Source organism: Poecilia formosa, unplaced genomic scaffold (genome assembly GCF_000485575.1).
Source record: "Poecilia formosa unplaced genomic scaffold, Poecilia_formosa-5.1.2 Scaffold36, whole genome shotgun sequence".
Taxonomy (NCBI): Eukaryota; Metazoa; Chordata; class Actinopteri; order Cyprinodontiformes; family Poeciliidae; genus Poecilia; species Poecilia formosa.
In genome coordinates, this window is record NW_006799975.1 from 2183423 (window position 1) to 2200412 (window position 16990).

General features: G+C 38.1%; 1 protein-coding gene across 1 annotated transcript in view; it reads left to right on the forward strand.

The window, feature by feature from the left end:
- The window catches only part of rgs22 (regulator of G protein signaling 22), a 29600-nt gene that overhangs the window by 12313 nt on the left and 297 nt on the right, over window positions 1–16990 (forward strand). The window contains exons 12-25 of the mRNA XM_007550527.2: window positions 899–905; window positions 2727–2761; window positions 3418–3612; window positions 4408–4518; window positions 6278–6453; window positions 6548–6710; window positions 8212–8382; window positions 10156–10206; window positions 10826–10978; window positions 11107–11286; window positions 12877–13047; window positions 13142–13351; window positions 16114–16207; window positions 16897–16980. Of these exons, the coding sequence (XP_007550589.1) occupies window positions 899–905; window positions 2727–2761; window positions 3418–3612; window positions 4408–4518; window positions 6278–6453; window positions 6548–6710; window positions 8212–8382; window positions 10156–10206; window positions 10826–10978; window positions 11107–11286; window positions 12877–13047; window positions 13142–13351; window positions 16114–16207; window positions 16897–16980 (1801 nt within the window). The remainder of the gene's footprint in view (window positions 1–898; window positions 906–2726; window positions 2762–3417; window positions 3613–4407; window positions 4519–6277; window positions 6454–6547; window positions 6711–8211; window positions 8383–10155; window positions 10207–10825; window positions 10979–11106; window positions 11287–12876; window positions 13048–13141; window positions 13352–16113; window positions 16208–16896; window positions 16981–16990) is intronic.

Sequence of the window (16990 nt, forward strand, 5' to 3'; positions counted from 1 at the left end):
ATCTTAGGGCTCTATAGGCTTATGGAGGTGATTCTATGTTTTTAAGATTTTTAAAGTACTCCATCATAGGGTCCCACACCCTATGAAATTGTCTTGTTGAGCCTCTAATAAAGTATTTAATTTTTTCTAATTTCAAGAGAAACATTAAATCAGTGAGCCAAACCGAGACTTTAGGTGGTTCAGAGGATTTCCAGAGTAAGACTATAAGTCTACGGGCTACCAAGGAAGCAAAGGCGAACGCATTCATTTGATCAGTGGATAGCATGTGCTCCTCAAACAATACTCCAAAGATGGCCATTCCTGCAAACGGTTTGATTTTGGTATTAAATGCATCATTCAGTGTTTTACAGATGGATGACCAAAATTCGGTTAATTTCGGGCAATTCCAAAACATATGGGTCATATTTGGTGGGGCAGAATGACACCGCTCACACCTGTCATCAATGTCCTTATAAATTCTTGAGAGTTTAGATTTGGTATAGTAAGTTCTATGGAGGACTTTTAACTGTATAAAGCTAAGCCGTGCACAGGACGATGTTCCATTGATTCTTTCCAGAGCACGTTCCCAGAAATGTTCAGAAATAACAGAACCAAGTTCTTCAGACCATGCAATTCTAAGCTCATCTAGTGTTGTTTCCTGAAGAGATGTTATTATATTTGAGATGTTTGCAATGTGCCTCCTGAGATACAAAGGGTTACGCAAAATCCTCTCAAGCCCCGAGTCTGCTGGAGAGGCAGGAAATACTGGACTTTGACTTTGAATAAAATGACAGACCTGGAAATATCTGAAAAGATCAGTTTTTTGTAATTGGAATTTGGCCGAAAGGTCAGTGAAGTTGGCAAAAACACCATCTATATAAAAATGGTCACAAGTTTTCAAACCATTCCTCCTCCATAGAGCGAAGGTGTGATCCATCCTGGCAGCTGGGAAAAGGTGATTATTACAAATAGGGCTATATATAGAAAATTCTTTTAGATTAAAATGTTGTCTGAATTGTATCCATATCCTAAGAGAGGAAGATACTACAGGATTATGGGTGAATTTAGAGGGTGAAAGTGGTAATCCAGTAGTGACCAAAGCAGAAAGAGAGGAAGAGGTGCAGGAGTTTGCTTCAATCCTACACCAATCCAGCTGCGGGCTTTGATACCAATATATAAATTTTTGGATATTAGATGCCCAGTAATAGTTTCTCATATTAGGTAAAGCCAGACCACCTTTATCTCTGGGCCTTTCTAGAAACTCTCTGCGAACTCTAGCATTTTTATTTGCCCAGAGAAAAGAGGAGAATAATTTATTTAAAGACTGGAAAAAAGACCTAGACAGAAATATTGGGAGACACTGAAACAAATACAAAAAGCGGGGTAATACATTCATTTTTATACAGTTAACTCTACCCGGAAGAGATAAGTAGAGACCGGACCATCTCTGAAAATCAGCCTCCAATTTAAGCAAGAGAGGTTTGAAATTCTTTCCATAGAGATCAGAGAAGGTACGGGTGATGTGTATGCCTAAATATTTAAATCCGGACTTTGATATATGAAAGGGGAGCGCATTGTCTGGTAGCTGAAGGGCTAGATAGTTAATTGGGAAGCATTCACTTTTAGAGAAGTTTAATTTGTAACCTGAAACACTTCCAAAGTCATTAAGAATATTGACAATAGTAGGAATACATGACACTGGGTCAGAAATATACAAAAGTAAGTCATCGGCATATAAAGAAATTTTATGTTCGGTATCAAACCTACGAATACCAAAGAAATTGGGGGTTGTCCTTAATTTTATTGATAAAGGCTCAATAGCTAATGCAAATAAGAGTGGGCTAAGAGGGCAACCCTGGCGTGTTGCCCGTATCTGAGGTATTAGACGGGACGCTGATTTACATTTAAGCTGATAAGCCAAAAGACGGCCTGCTTTATCCCCATGTTCATAATATTGTCCTTTTAACCAAAGTTGGTGTTTTTCAGTTATTTCTGTTGACAATAGGTCATATTGGGTCATCAATGTAACCCTTTCTTTATATAACTCAGGTGTTGGAGTGGTAGAATATTGTTGGTCAATTTGTTTTAATGATACTAAAAGATCGTTTGCTTTTTGCTTTCTTTCCTTACTCTGTGAAATAGAATAAGAAATTATCTTCCCTCTTATAACTACTTTAAGTGTTTCCCACAATATGGATGGGGATATGGAATCAGATCTGTTAAAATATATAAACTCATCTATTTCTTTACCAATGAATTCACAGAAATGACTGTCTGATAGTAAAGATGTGTCTAATCTCCAAACTCTTGGTTGTGTGACATTTTGAGAGAACAAAATATCCAGGGAGACCGGCGCATGGTCAGATTCAACAATAGTATTGTATTCAATTCTCTTTGTAAAAGGGAGAAGTGTCTTGTCAATGAGGAAAAAATTGATACGACTGTATGTGTGGTGAATATGTGAGAAGTAGGAGAATTCTTTTTTGTTAGGTTTAAAGAACCTCCATGGGTCAACCCAACCTGCCTTATCAGCAAACTCACCAAGAGCAAGAGACATTTTAGAGCGAGTTAAGTTTCTAGGGCTAGAGCGGTCCATAGCTGGGTCCATAACCGTGTTAAAGTCCCCCGATAGAATAAGACTGTCTATTTAAGTTTTAATGTATTCTAAGCCAACAACCAGAAGAGAAATGTAAAATTGTTAGAGGTCCAAGAGGTGCTTTTTCTTCCTCCCTTTTACATTTACACAGNAATGGACCCCTATAGTGTGCAGAGAGAGGCACAGGTCAGTACCTGCAGTACCTGTCCTATCTTTATGGAAAAATCACCAACTACTACAATCAATCAGATGTTTAGAGAATGTTTTTTTAATGTATTCTAAGCCAACAACCAGAAGAGAAATGTAAAATTGTTAGAGGTCCAAGAGGTGCTTTTCCTTCCTCCCTTTTACATTTACACAGAAGCGTCATTGCTATCCCAATTACGGCAATATATTGAGACATTCCATTCATTTGTGTAGCCTAGCCTCCACCATTCTCAACTGTGTCCTCTTACTACTCCTGTTTTAGGTGGAGAAATTGCATTTCTCATAAAAACAAATGAGTTCCACCCACAGTTCTTTGTGCCAGCTCAGTCACCTAGAACCATTGTGCTCGACCATGCTGGGACCAAGGACAAGAGAAGAATGTTTCAGTCCAGAACACATCACAGCGGGAAGCTGACTTTTTTTTAGTTCACCAGAGAGATGACATTTAATGTTGTTTCCTTAGTGCCACAGCCAGGAGGGTTAAATGAGTGACATTTATTTGGTGTGGTGGCAGCTCTGATGAGCGAAAGTGGTATTGTAAAAGCAGAGAGCAATGGTGATGATGAAAGTGATTGTGGTTTTGCAGAAAAATGTTTCTTACTTGAAAAGATTTTCTCGTCTCTCCTCCTTCCCAGGTCCTTTATTCCACATATATCTCCAGCTTTGCAAGGAGGAGCATTAATGTTAAGACCGAAATCAGAAGAGAGGTGTACAACAAACTGCAGCCTGCTTTTGAGGAGCTGTTTGATAGGGTGGAGGAACATGTGCTGGACATCCTTCTGGAACCGTGGACACAGCTGAACCAGAGGGACAAAGAGTCATTTCAGCAGGTGCAGAACAACATATAAACAGTGGAGATTTGTATGGATAAAAATAACATCAGGACCTATATCGATATAAATACCTGATCGGGGCATTTCTAATCGTTTGTAGCTGTAGTTTAATCTTACTTTCTGGTTAGTGTAGTTAGTATTTGGTAGGGTTACAGTGCCTGGTAAAATATTCACATACTTTCAACTTTTCCATATTTTTGCAATACAAATCTAAACTTCAACATATTTTTTGAGAAAGTGACAAACCAACACGATGTAGCATAAAATTGTGAAGTTTAATCCCTGGAGACAGCCATATGTTTTGGAATAATTTAAAAGATCAGGAACTGAGGAAGAGCATCTCTCTCCACTATGGGGCTGACCAGTTGAGACACAGCCTACAAAGGTCTTGTTCATGTAATTGCACACAAAGGTGGTTTTAAAAAGTGTTGACTCAGGTGGGCTGAATGTCAATGCATGGCACCTTTTTCAGATTTTTGGTTTGTCATAATAATCTTTATGTATTTATTTTTTTCAATTGTACAATTATGCAGTACTTTATCATCTCCAGTTCACACATCACAAAAAACAAAAAAAACACATTTTAAGTTTGCAAGGTACATAAAGACACTGGCATAAAGGTACTGTGAAGGCTTTTCGATTTAAGCAGTCTTAAAAACATTAAAACAAGTAAAATAACGATAACGATGTCCTGTTTAATATTCAGAAAATCCTAACCTGGATCCAAATTTTAAAGATCCATTACCTGCAAAAGTTTAATCAGTTAGCTAAAGAGTTATTGTCTGCGTCCAGGTGCCTGTGCACGAGGAGCAGCGGTACTTCTTCAATACAGAGTACAGAGAACTCCTGAGGCTCTGCAAGGAATCAAAGGAGCACCAGAAACGGATCAGCAAGCAACAACAGGTCAAAGAGTTCATAAACACACTGAGAAATTGCAGAATTATTATTTTTGAGGTCTCTATAGGTATGGAAAAATAATAGAATTTTCAGACGTCACCTTGACCCTTCAAGGCTTGCAGCAAGATGATGGTGATCTATTATAAGTCTGCTGTTCAGAGCGTCATCTCTTCATTCGTCATCTGTTGGGGCAGCAGCATCAGAGCAAGGGACCTAAAAGGGCCCAAGAGACTGATGAAGAAGGCTGGTTCTGTTCTGGAGACAACTATGGAACCTCTGGAGATGATAATGCAAAGAAAGATAATGGACAATCCTGTTCGTCCTCTTCACGAGACTGTCTTGGGAAGGTGGAGCATCTTCAACCAGAAGCTTCTTGAGATTCAGTGTGGTTCAGACGGCTTCAGTAGATCTTTCCTGCCAACAGCCATCGCCATCTTCAATGTGTCTTTGAAGAATATTGATGAGCTACTGCAACATTTAATTTCCCTTTGGAATTAATAAAGCATTTTTGAATTTGAATACTAGGGCTGGACAAAATGGCTGAAAAACATATTACAATATAAGCATTTCATATCAGTCAATATCAATAACTGTCTATCAATAATTATTGATTAGTTTTTTGTTTTAAATATCTGAAATACCGCCAAATTGGTGCCATGACCTTTCCTCATGTATCCATAGTTTTCAATCTTTGCCATTAGTTTTTATTTTTAAGGAGTTATGAGGCACGGTGGCGAAACCTAAAATGACTACTGCACAAGTTACTCAACAGGTTGTTGCTAGGTAACCAAAGAATGAATGAGTGAGGTAGCTGATGCCACCACTTTTGCTTAGCTCGCCATGAGAGGTTGATTAGCTAAAGCCTTTCCTCTGTGTACATCCCCCAGAATGCTTTGCGATTATGGATCAGAGTTCAGTGAATATTCTATACAATGAATACTGAATGTTCTATCAGATGTATTATTTATTGATATTGATCGCATGTTTATCACAACACCTATTACTGATTTATTGTCCAGCCCTAAGTCAGACTCTGTTCTTTTGTGTGAAAGATAAACCCATCATTAGTTCGTCCATCCATTCACCTTTTTATACAGGGTGGCCCACGAAAAAGTAGCCCGCTTTACTATAGTATTACTGGCGGCATTCCGTAAAGAAAGAAAGAAAGAACTTGAAATGCCAAAATCTTTACTCATTCTTTACAGAAAATGCTGAAAATGATCCCATTGTACGTCAATGCAGTTTTGGGCACGCCTTAACATATTGTCATATATGCGACGCAACTCTGGGGCACTAATGCTCTGAATTGCATTACGAATATTGTCTTTCAACTGCTGTAAAGTTTTCGGGTTATTAGTGTACACTTTGAAAAGTGTACGAAAAGTAAAAAAAGAAAAGTAAAAAAAGTAGCTACATTTTTGTGGGTCACCCTGTACATCCATCTGCTAATCATTCATCCATTTCTTTTCATGGTAAACATTTGTATTTTTACCTTAAAACTGTGAATTTAAGGACTGAGAACTCTATAAATTAAATAGATGGAGTTTTGATTTGAAAACTGTGAAAGAAGCCTTGAATGGAACAGACAGAATGGATGTACCTGGAACAATCTTCACCTGTTTCCTTTGGAACAAAGCTGAATATCCTTTGCTGTATCACACAGCAACCATCCTCACAGATAAACTGTCTTTAGAGTACTCATTTAATGGTGTTCTTCCCTTCTGTCTCTCTTATTTTCTCTTGTGTGTCTCTTCATGTGGAGCAGCAGAGGTCCATGAATCTTCCTATATCTATCGAGCCATTCCCTTCAAAGAGAATTCGAAACGCTGGTCTGTGGTCCAAAGTGGCTGCAGTTTTCCGTGGTTATCGTCTATTGACCTTACTTCGTCAGCCTCAAGAGATTGGACATTTCATGACTTCCTTGAAGGAAAATGATGCCAGGTAAGAGGTAGTACCAAGCAGAGAAGTGGTATATAGAGGAAGATGAGATTTATTCGAAGGTTTAATTTTTTATTTATTTTTTGTTCCTGTGCAGCATTCATCTGAGCTGTTGGTTGGACCTAGAGCGGTACAAGGTGATTTCTAAGACCGACAAGAGCTTCAGACAGGAGAAGTCAACTATGATTGTTAAAAAGTACCTGAACGAAGACTACTTCTTTGGTCCTGGCAGCCCTGCCACAGAAAAACAACAGAAAGATGTATGTAACATTTTATTTAATCTGACTAAAAATCCACACATTTTTTACACCAATAAATGTATACAGGTTTTGTAAACAGAGGCTGCAGCAGCTTCAAAGAAATGTTTTCTCACTTTCCTCTGGGATCCTGGGTGCTGCTGGAGAATTGGCAATAAAACAACCTCCTGAGAATTAAATGGTTTCTATTCAGCTTCAGAAACAATAATTATAAGTTTAAATCCATCTCAGATTGTATTTCTGGGCTCCAGGATCATTTCTAGATTTACCTCCCAGCTGTTCAACGTAGCGTTTGGATTTATGGCCCAAGCTGAAATTCGGGCTGGGTCAGGCCAGACTTTTTGGCTTGATGGTTAGAGTCCGACTTCTGGAGAGAGTTTAATAAGGTTGCAACACAGAGAAAACCAAATGAGAATGTTTGATATAAAGTTGTGTTAATCTATTTATGATGGTGTAAATAGAGGAGCAGTGCAGAAGTTCTCCAGATGGTGGTAAGTGCAGGATCCTATCAACCTCCACATCCTAGATTTGCACTTGACTCAGCATTTTTACAACAAGCAACAAGATGGAGCTGGAAGACAGGAGATGTTACACTGCTTACTTAAATGGTGGTCTAAAAACAGTAAGCAGTAAAATCTCAATTAAAATAACATGTCAGGTTTACTTTAGACTCCGAGCCCCTAATTAAAGTGAATTAGTCAGGTCGGATCAGGCTCTGACAAAATGCCTAATTGCTTGGGTCAGGTTGGATTATTTTAGGCCTGATCTAAATTTTAGTTCAGAGTCTATTACATCAGCTCAAAATAACGCTCCGAGATCAAACTGACTTCATTCACAGGACTTACTCCGATTTCTTGAACAAAAACAATATGTTTGTGTTGACATGATCTAAACTGTGGGGCAAGATGTTTGTGATTTGTCAGCATCATCCTATAATTGCCTCCAAAACAATTATTAAAATTGCTTTTAAATTAGAAAGCCAGTTCTACTGCTTCTGACTCTATGGGGGTTGACTCTGGCAGCTGTTCTTATGTCTCACTGTTGGTTCTCTTCTGTGTGTGCAATGCAGAGAGTATGACAGCTTTACTGCTTTGGCCCTTCACTCGCTCAGTCGCTCAGTCATCCAGTCACATAATGCCCCTCTTTCATCTCCTGATTCCCACTCTGCAACTGGTTCTCATTTCAAAAGCCTTACGAGATTAAATGAGGGCAAGCAGGGTTGTGTGCGCTCCAGATAAAAAAGGAAAATGGAATAAAGGAGATGTAAGAAAGGAAGAAATCAGCATATGAGGATTGAAAAAAGCTAGAAGATTAAGGGAAGAGTTTGTGGGAATAATGCAGAGCACGGGCGGAGATAAGAAGGGGAGAGTGTCACTGTTGGGTTTCTCCTTTATGCATTTACTTGTACATTTACTTGTCTCGAGTTTTTTTTATGTCATTTTATACAAAATATGATAAGCATTCCTTTCCCCCTTCTACTCTGTTATGTCTTCTGGTTGTGTAGATTCTAGTTAAGGCAGGTGGAGAGGAGAAGCTGCAGTCAGAAACCCTCTCAAACAGAGTTGCGATTGCAATCCAGGAAATAATCCAACCTTACCTTGAAGAAACATGGATGCCTGTGTTCCTCTCCTCAAAAGAGTTTGTTGAGCGACACAAAGAAAGGGAAAAGGAAAAGGTAAAAATCTTGATACCTCACATTTGACACCAACATTTCTGACAATAAATAATTGTTGATAGACAAAAAAAAAAAAAAAACTTCCGATGCTAGAAAACAGGTTTAGGCACCTTTCTACCTACATTCATTTTCCTATCCACCACTGGGTGGCATCCTGCTACCTTTAGTGTAGAAATTCACAGCACACAAGTTTTAGAGGAACTTTAGCAATCTGGACAAAGTTTAACCCCTTGACGGTCACCCCAAAAACGCTTACATGTAAGTCAATGGACTCATGAACACATTTATAGCTACATTGATATAGCAGCTAATAATGATAATCTGGTGCTCCATTATTCACTTCCATTGTCATTAATAAGTATAACATGTATATGTACAATATTTGGAGACTTAATATTATTTGTTTTTCCAACAGTGTTTTGTATTTGAATCTAATTAGCAAATGATGTCATGGAATTGACTTTTTTTTTTCTAGCAAACACAAAAGATGAAATCCAGACCCTTTTACTGCAAAGCAAAAATGTTTTTCTGCTCATTTTCCACATTCCATCAAGTTACAACCACAAACTTCATTATATTGAATGCGACGTACTAACACTAAGTAGTGCAAAATTGTGCAGCAGGAGAAAATGGATAACGTGGTTTTCAATTTGTTTTACCAAGTCATAGTGTCTGAAATGAAAAGCCTGGAAAGGAGTGTGTTGATCAGGGAAGCTCTGAGTAACTCTGGAGGAGCTGTAGAGATCCACTGCTCAGCTGAGAGAATTTTTTGACAAAGAAGCAAACAAAACAAAAACTATTCAATGAAGGCCTGCTTGTAGGTTGCCATAGACCACATGGGGTACAAACAAAGCTCAGTTTGTGTTGGAAAAATGAAGAATACACATACTGTGGCAGTATTGTGCTGTATTTTGGGGTTTTGCTGTTTTCAGCAAAACCCCAAAATACTTTCGGTTCAAACTACAGTGAAACGTTATTTTACAATGTATTTATTAAAGGAAGCTGAATACAACTGCATGCCACACTTTTCAGTCATTTGTTCTACTTTCACTTCAGTTTTGCACGTATATTTTGCAACAACATGGGTTAGAATTTCTGGTTGTGATCTGACAGTATATGAAAAAGTTCTGAGGTGTGAATTATTTTTTTTCAAGGCACTGTGATTTTATTAAATGTTTCAATGACATACAGAGAATGGACTGGACGGACACTTTGTGTTTTTAAACGAAAACGAATTGTCATTTGATCTCATTTAGTTTGCCAATAATTGCATTAAATATTTCAGAGGCAGTTGTGATGTGTATCATGTTTAAAGTCTGTATAATGGATGTGCCCACTGACACGCACACACACGCATACACACATTAAGGTTATAGGATCGGCCACTGAACGCCATTACTGGCTTGTCGCTCTCTTAGGTTGCTTCTTCGAGTGGAAACACATAAACTGCAGATTCTGCTACTCTGCGGCATTATGTTATCAAGTTTACTGGGTTTAGTGACACAGATCTTCTCATTAGGTAATGAAAGGTAGATGTAGTTTAGCATTACAGTCTGAAAAGTGAGATGCGGGGAAGGGTGGAAAAGATGTTTAAGAGGTGAAATGAGGAGAAAAGGTCAAAGGAGGAAGATTGGAAAGAACAAATGAGATTGAAGACAAAGGAGAGAGGGATGCAGTTCTAGTGACAGGGAAAGAGAGCACCACAGGGACATGTGTGAGGCCTCTCCTCGAGGTCTTGATTCCTGACTCTTTGCCTTTGTTTCTGTGTGGCAGATTAAATCAGACGATAGAGCCGCACAGCTGAACCGGATCAAAGCAAGGAAGGTAAGAAGAAGCCCTTCACGAATAGAGAGAAATGAGGAATTTCTTCTTCGCCAGGCATCAGGGATTTTCAGGGAAGATTTGGCTTTAAGCACTGACTTAAATTTTTTTGGGCTGTTACATTAGGCTTCAGGATGTTTGCTTAGCTAACTTTACTTTAACTCATGTCTTTTTCAAACAGATTTAAATATTAGCTGAACTTTCATGTGACAGAAAGGGGCAGTGTTATGTAAAGTTGACATTTTGAGCTTTACATCATGTTATAATGCGATTCCCTCATAAAGGGAAATTGTTGTCACAGTTGATGTATGTATTATTTTTATAATAACTGAAGTTAACATAGTTACTTAAATGTGCTATAAAATGGCACTATGTGCCAGGAAAATACATAAAATACATTATGTAGTTAGCTAAAGCCCTTTTCTTTAAAGGGAGAACCTGGATTTCTGTAAAGTGAATAATAAACACTTTTCTTTAAAGGGAGGGTGCTCCCTTTAAAGAAAAGAAAAGTTCTTTAGCTGACTACATAATTGTCTCTATATTATGTTTTCATTGGCAAATAACATGTTTTACCTATTACCAAGGAACTGATTAACATTAAGCTCCCTGTTTTCATCTGGAGGCTTCACAGATGAGTACCTCCAGAGATATCCTTCTGTTTCGGAGAGCTCTTCTCAACCCGTCCACCTGTAAGCAGTTCCAGGACTATGTCTCTGTGAAAGGAGAGTTACTGGAAAATGACGTGCGCTTCTGGGTGGAGGTGCAGAGATATAAGGTGAAGGTCCAGAAGCTTCTGTGCTGGCAGCTGCACAGTCCTCATACCTTCAGAAATATGACATATTTTCCCCAGTGTGTGTGTGAGACAGGTCCTACAGCATTACACTCATTTCTCTCTGAATACAGGACCTCTGCCATTCGCACAGCAGTATGGTCATAATCCAGCATAAAATCTCCACAATCATCAACTGTTTCATCAACTCTTCCATCCCACCATCTGTGCAGATCAACATTTCTCATGATCAGGCTCGGCGTATTCTGGAAAGGCGCCGTGAGCTCGGCCCTTATATCTTCAGAGAGGCACAGGTACTGGCTCTGTGTGTGTACTCGTTTAGCCATTCTATTCAGGACCTTCTCTGGAATATTTACCAACCTTCTGAAGACAGATGGGTCTTATGGGGGCCAAAACCCAGTACTAATGTGGTGGACCCCCTTGTTTAGGTTTAGTTTTGGTTATGATAAGGTTCGACGATATGGATGAAAATGTATATCACAATATAATCGTTTCAGGGTTTCCCCCAGAAAACATGCTAAGCCTGATGGTAGGGATGCTAGGACAGTCCTCCAGCAGCCCACTGTGTTTTTGTATTAAAAAATGTCAAAAGTTATAATAATTTGGAGGTGCAGGAGCGAGCATTATAATATGGAAATAATAGAGGCCAACGTACAGTTCAACTATCAACCTAGCTTAATCCGTATTTACCGTCACTGTTTAGTAACAAACAACATTTATCTTGGTGGTGGGGCACTGAAGGAAACCCTGTTTGTCATACAAAAAATATTTTTTGGAAGTTGTCTGTTTTTTTTTTTTCAACTGAACTTGGGACTGTTTTGCAGCGCTGAATCCAAAACTGACGTACATTTTTCTCAATCAGGTCAGGTTTTTATTCTAATTTGATTTAGAGAAATCCGATCTTCTGACTATGTTGATTAATTTTTTTTTTTACATTATCAGTTTGTTTCTGTTAATATTTATCATCCAAAAAAAGGTTTTAGGAGAAAAAATTTTCTAACAGAATTTTATTAGTTAAATGTCCCAAAGCTGGATTTCTGTAAAGTGAATAATAAACGCTTTTAAGGGTAAGTTCATGTGAATTGCACATTACGTCTCTGTCTCTCTTCTGTCCTAATAGCATCTCTCCTCCTGCTCATCACTCATTGATCCCAGATCCTCAGGAAACTGATCCATATGTGGAAACAAGTCCTGCATTTTGATGCTCATGTTGCATCCATAGTTCAGAAAGTTGACCTGATTGAGCAAAACCAATGGGATTTTTGAATTCAACACATCAAAATGCCTCTAAAACAATTGGAAAATCCCAATGATTTTTTTGGCTGTTGACCAGTGTTATTGATTTTTTTTTTTTTGTTTGTTTTAAATATCTGAAATACTGCCAAACTGGTGGCAATACCTTTCTTGTTTTATCCAGTGTTTTCACTCCATGCCATTGTTATGAGTCACAGTGGTGAAACCTGAAACTGCTGCAGCGTAAGTCACTAAAGCTGGTTGTTGCTAGGGAACCTAAGAGAGTCAGTTATTCAATGCCATCTACCTAGCTTAGCTGGCTGAGATTAAGTGGCTAAAGTCTTTCTTCTGCCTACATATACCTGAATGTTGTGTGGGTGTGGATTGGAGTTCAGTGAAATTATTGAACAGTCTATCAAATGTATTATCCATTGATATTGATCACATGTCTATTGCAATATACAGATGATTTATTGTCTTGCCCTATTTTAGGAATATACTGGTAAGTGTTTGGTTTAGGCAGACATGTAGTTACTAAAAAGAACAGATGTTAATACAAAGTCCTAATATGGGAAGAAACACGAATATGTGTGTGAGAACAGTTAATAAAACCAAAATTTATTATTCTTCATGCTTCTCTGCTTATCCAGATAGCTGTGTTCAGTGAACTGCTGAAGCTTTGGCCCAAGTTTCAAGTGCTCAGCAGGAATCTCTCCAAAGCAAAGCTCATTCCCCTGCTGCAGGAAAAGAGAGCCAAACACAGGGCCAAAATACGGAAACAGAGACGGCTGGAGGAGGAGGAAAGTGAAAGAAAATTACAGGTGGATCCAAACAAACAAAGAAAACTGAAGTTATAAGAAACCAGATTGTACTGCAAGATTAAAATCTGAACTCATTTCAGTCCTGTATGACCAGTTGTTACAGGAGGAACGGGAGAAACAAGAGTCCTGTGTTAGTTCGGAGAAGGATGAGCGTGACAGTAATAACGAGTCGGAACAAAAAGACGTATCTAAAATGCCTCGGAGGTCACACAGCAGCTTCAGCATCCAACGTACCATGAGCCTCCAACTCGACTCCCAGATCTTCCAAAGACCCCAAAGCTCATTGATGATTCACGCAGAACCAGTGAGAAACTCTTATCTGCTCTTAAAGCAGAAACTTTGTGTGTTTTTGTGAAAAAAGCATTGTTATTCTTATTTGACTAAACCATGGTAGCCCAAGTGAAAAGCAAAAGCATTTCCATCAATCATTCCTCAGTGTTCATTATCAAAATCCCAATTATTTTTCTTAAGTTGAACACTCTTCTATTCGAGATGGTCCATTTTGTTCAGAATGCATCTATTACTGAAGTAAAACTCCTTTAATGGCAGCTATTGGTTCCAGAACTTAGATTATTTTCAGGGCCCCGAGGTTAAACAAGCACAAAGTTTTGACTGACGGCTGCAAAAACAGTTTGTCTTTATTAACTACAGTCATGTGGTTTTCAACATTTTCTAAGGTTTTATATAACTGGATTTAATATATTGATCTGGTTTTCATAAAGTTCTAAAATTATTCAAATCTTCCACACTGTCATTTAGTCAAGAAAAACAATGTTAGATTTAATGCAAAAACAATATAGCAATAATATGAAGTGATTGTTTCCTGTTTGAATTTATAGGTTTCTCATATTGTTGTGTAGAAATTTGAGACCAACGTTTATATACCAGTATTCCTTTTCAGTCAAAAATAATAACTTGGATTTAAATTGTGCTTTTTCAAAAATAAAAAAAAAGCCATAGATGATAAGGTTCTAGCTTTACCCCCAAAACTGCAGAGGTTGATGAGGGACAGGAAGTAGAGCCATGGCTCAGGAAGCTGGCATCTGAAGTGTGTATACGACACCTACTGGTGACCTGAGGTGTTTAGGGGTTTATAAGTGAAGACTAATGAGAGTGCAGGTGAAGTGTTGTTGTGTTGTCAGTTCATTCCAAGTTCAGTTCGGCAAGATTAAAATGAACTGATTCATGTTCATAGTTCACCACCTCAATGTTTGGACTATGTTTACAGCTCTACTAGTTCTTGTTCCTTTGTTATTTCTCAGAGACAAAATGTAGAGAATATATTAAATTACATAAAATGTCACTCACAAGTTGACATATAGACAATGCCATTAATTTTATTGTCTTCTGCTGTCTTTGCTCCCAAAAACTGTATTTCAGCTAACATAATCTGACAATTTTTTCTTTATGAAAAACGGCCCCACATTTGGGCAGTGTTTATAACTGTGGTCACTTTTAACCCTCAGCGTAGATGGAATTTGCCAGATTTTGAGTTTTTTATTTTGTTTTTGTTTTTTGCTCATTAATTGTGCTGCTATTGCACAACTGAAAACCTCACAGTGATTGTGCCAAATGCTGAAAGTTGAATTTGGGAAAAATCACTCACTCGTTACTTTTTAAAAATTTTACAGCCATAAAATTAAAATACATAAAAACAAATTGCCTGGATATAATTTTGGTCATAACTATATTTTTCTTTAATAAATCCTGATTCCATTTAAGTACATCAGCTGCCAAAATCTTACAATCATGTAAATTAAATACATGTGTTCTTTCAGTTACTTATTGCATAATGGGTCAGAGAGGAGTTCATTTCACAACTTCTATTTTTTTTCCACATCTTTGTTTCTTTTTTCACCCATAAAACTAAAAATAATGTGAAGACTGATTATTTCTACTGTTCCCCACAGAGGGAAGATAAAATCCTCTGGTTCTTTCTCACTGACATCCAAAGTATGCCCTTAAAAATCTTATGTTCTTATCCAAAACGATTAATAAACATTGCATTAAACCTGCAGTATGTATCTTATATTTTTTTAAATTATAAAGTTTACAATCTGTGAAAATTGAGCTCCTCTGCCTTCACCCAGGGTTCCCAGAACTAACTATATAAATGAACCACTCAAACAAACAATCAGAGCCAGGAGGAGGGTCTTGCTGTCAATTACTTTTGCCCTCACCCCTCCTACTTGCTCTTTTCTACACTGCAGCTGACCACAACTGTAGTACGACTAAGCTACCAATGATGACAGATAAACAGTTTTCCTGAAACAATAAGTTGTTCCTTAAAAACTAGTAAGTTGTCTTTCCACCATTGGCTCAATTTTTTGGGGGGCTTATCTGCTTCATAATGTCATGACAGTGACAGTTTTAATACATATGGAAAATAACATGTTTTTGAAAAAGTTATACTGCAGCTTAGAGGTAAGCTCTATGTTTACTCTGTTGAAAGTTGTCAAAAATGTGAAGTATTTTCCATTTTAGATTGGTTAAGCTTCAATTTAGCTGAGTTTTGGACAGACACTAAAGCCTGTCCAATGCTTTGTTGGAAAATCCCTAAACATGACCTCGTTGCAGTAACCCAGCTAAATTCGAAATGACTAGTCCCAAGTAATATTCTTAAGGTGGAAAAAAAAACAGATTTGATATTGACATGGTGAGACAACTATTAACGTCAATTAGTGGGACACTGATGTCCTGCAGCAGATTCCTGACGGCCATGACAGAGTGGTTCTGTTCTCTTACTGCTGAGCTGGAGTTAGATGACCCATGCTTTGATTCCACTCAGACCGATAGTTGTGAGGGTAACTAGGCAAGGGTTTGATGTTGAGATCCAGTTATGTAATAATCTGACCACGTCCTGTTAACATACCTGTATGTCCCAGGGCAGCAAGCTATCAAAACTGCTGGTGTATGAAATAAAGTCTGAATTCAGGGAATCCTGAACAACATTAAGCATTGTGAAATGAATACTGCAGAGAATGTTTGTCGGCCTCAACCACAAACTTAAACGAAAGAGTTCAGTCCAGTAATGGAACCTCGTTAAAGCTTGACATTTCCTTTCAGCTGCTGTGGTCATACTCCAAGTACATGGAAGATCAGCAGAAGGAGGGGGAGGATGTGCTGAGTTTGCTTGAGAATTCTGCCTCCACAGATTCAGGTTTGCAGAAATTTATAGCCAATTAAGTTAGTTTTACCTAAAAGTAGAGATGCATCAGATGGTCTTAATCAATACAGATTAAGACCAATCTGTATTGGTCTTAATGCTGAAAAAAAATTCCAGATGGGGTATCAGTGACGATGTCCCCATCAATAAGGGCTGATCTATTCTAATTCTATGCTTTGTGTTCTGAGTGACATCATGCATTATTTATTTTCCATTGGTATTCTATTCCTTACTCCACTGAACGGATTAAAGTTGTGTTGTTTTTCCACGTCTGACCAAGCTTGTGAAGTTATTGGTGTGTTGTACTAGTGCAGAGTTATCAATTTGTAATTCAGTATATTTAACCCTTGTGCGTGCGAGGGCTGAGGCAAACGTAGAGGACTGTGGAAAATGATACATGTTTTACGTGTGTGGGGTCGGTTGGACCCCATTTCTGGACACGAGGGTTAAGTCTCTGTGTAAAAAAAAGTCAATCCAGCTGTTTTTCTGCATTGATGAATCCCTACCTAAAACTAAATAAATATACACGGATTTAGAGTGTTGGCTTACAATTTAAATGCAATAAATTAATTTGGCGACAGTAAAAATCACAGCTTTACACATAACCAAGGTGGTTTGTTGTACATTAAAAACTAAAACTAAATGTTGGGGCAGATTTTTACCACCAACTCTCTTCTTCTCAGACTCCAGTATCCTGTCAGTAAACAGTAAGGAAGGCTCCCAGGTGCCATCAATTGCCTCCACTAGGAGGTTCACCAAAATGAACAGTAAGTAAAC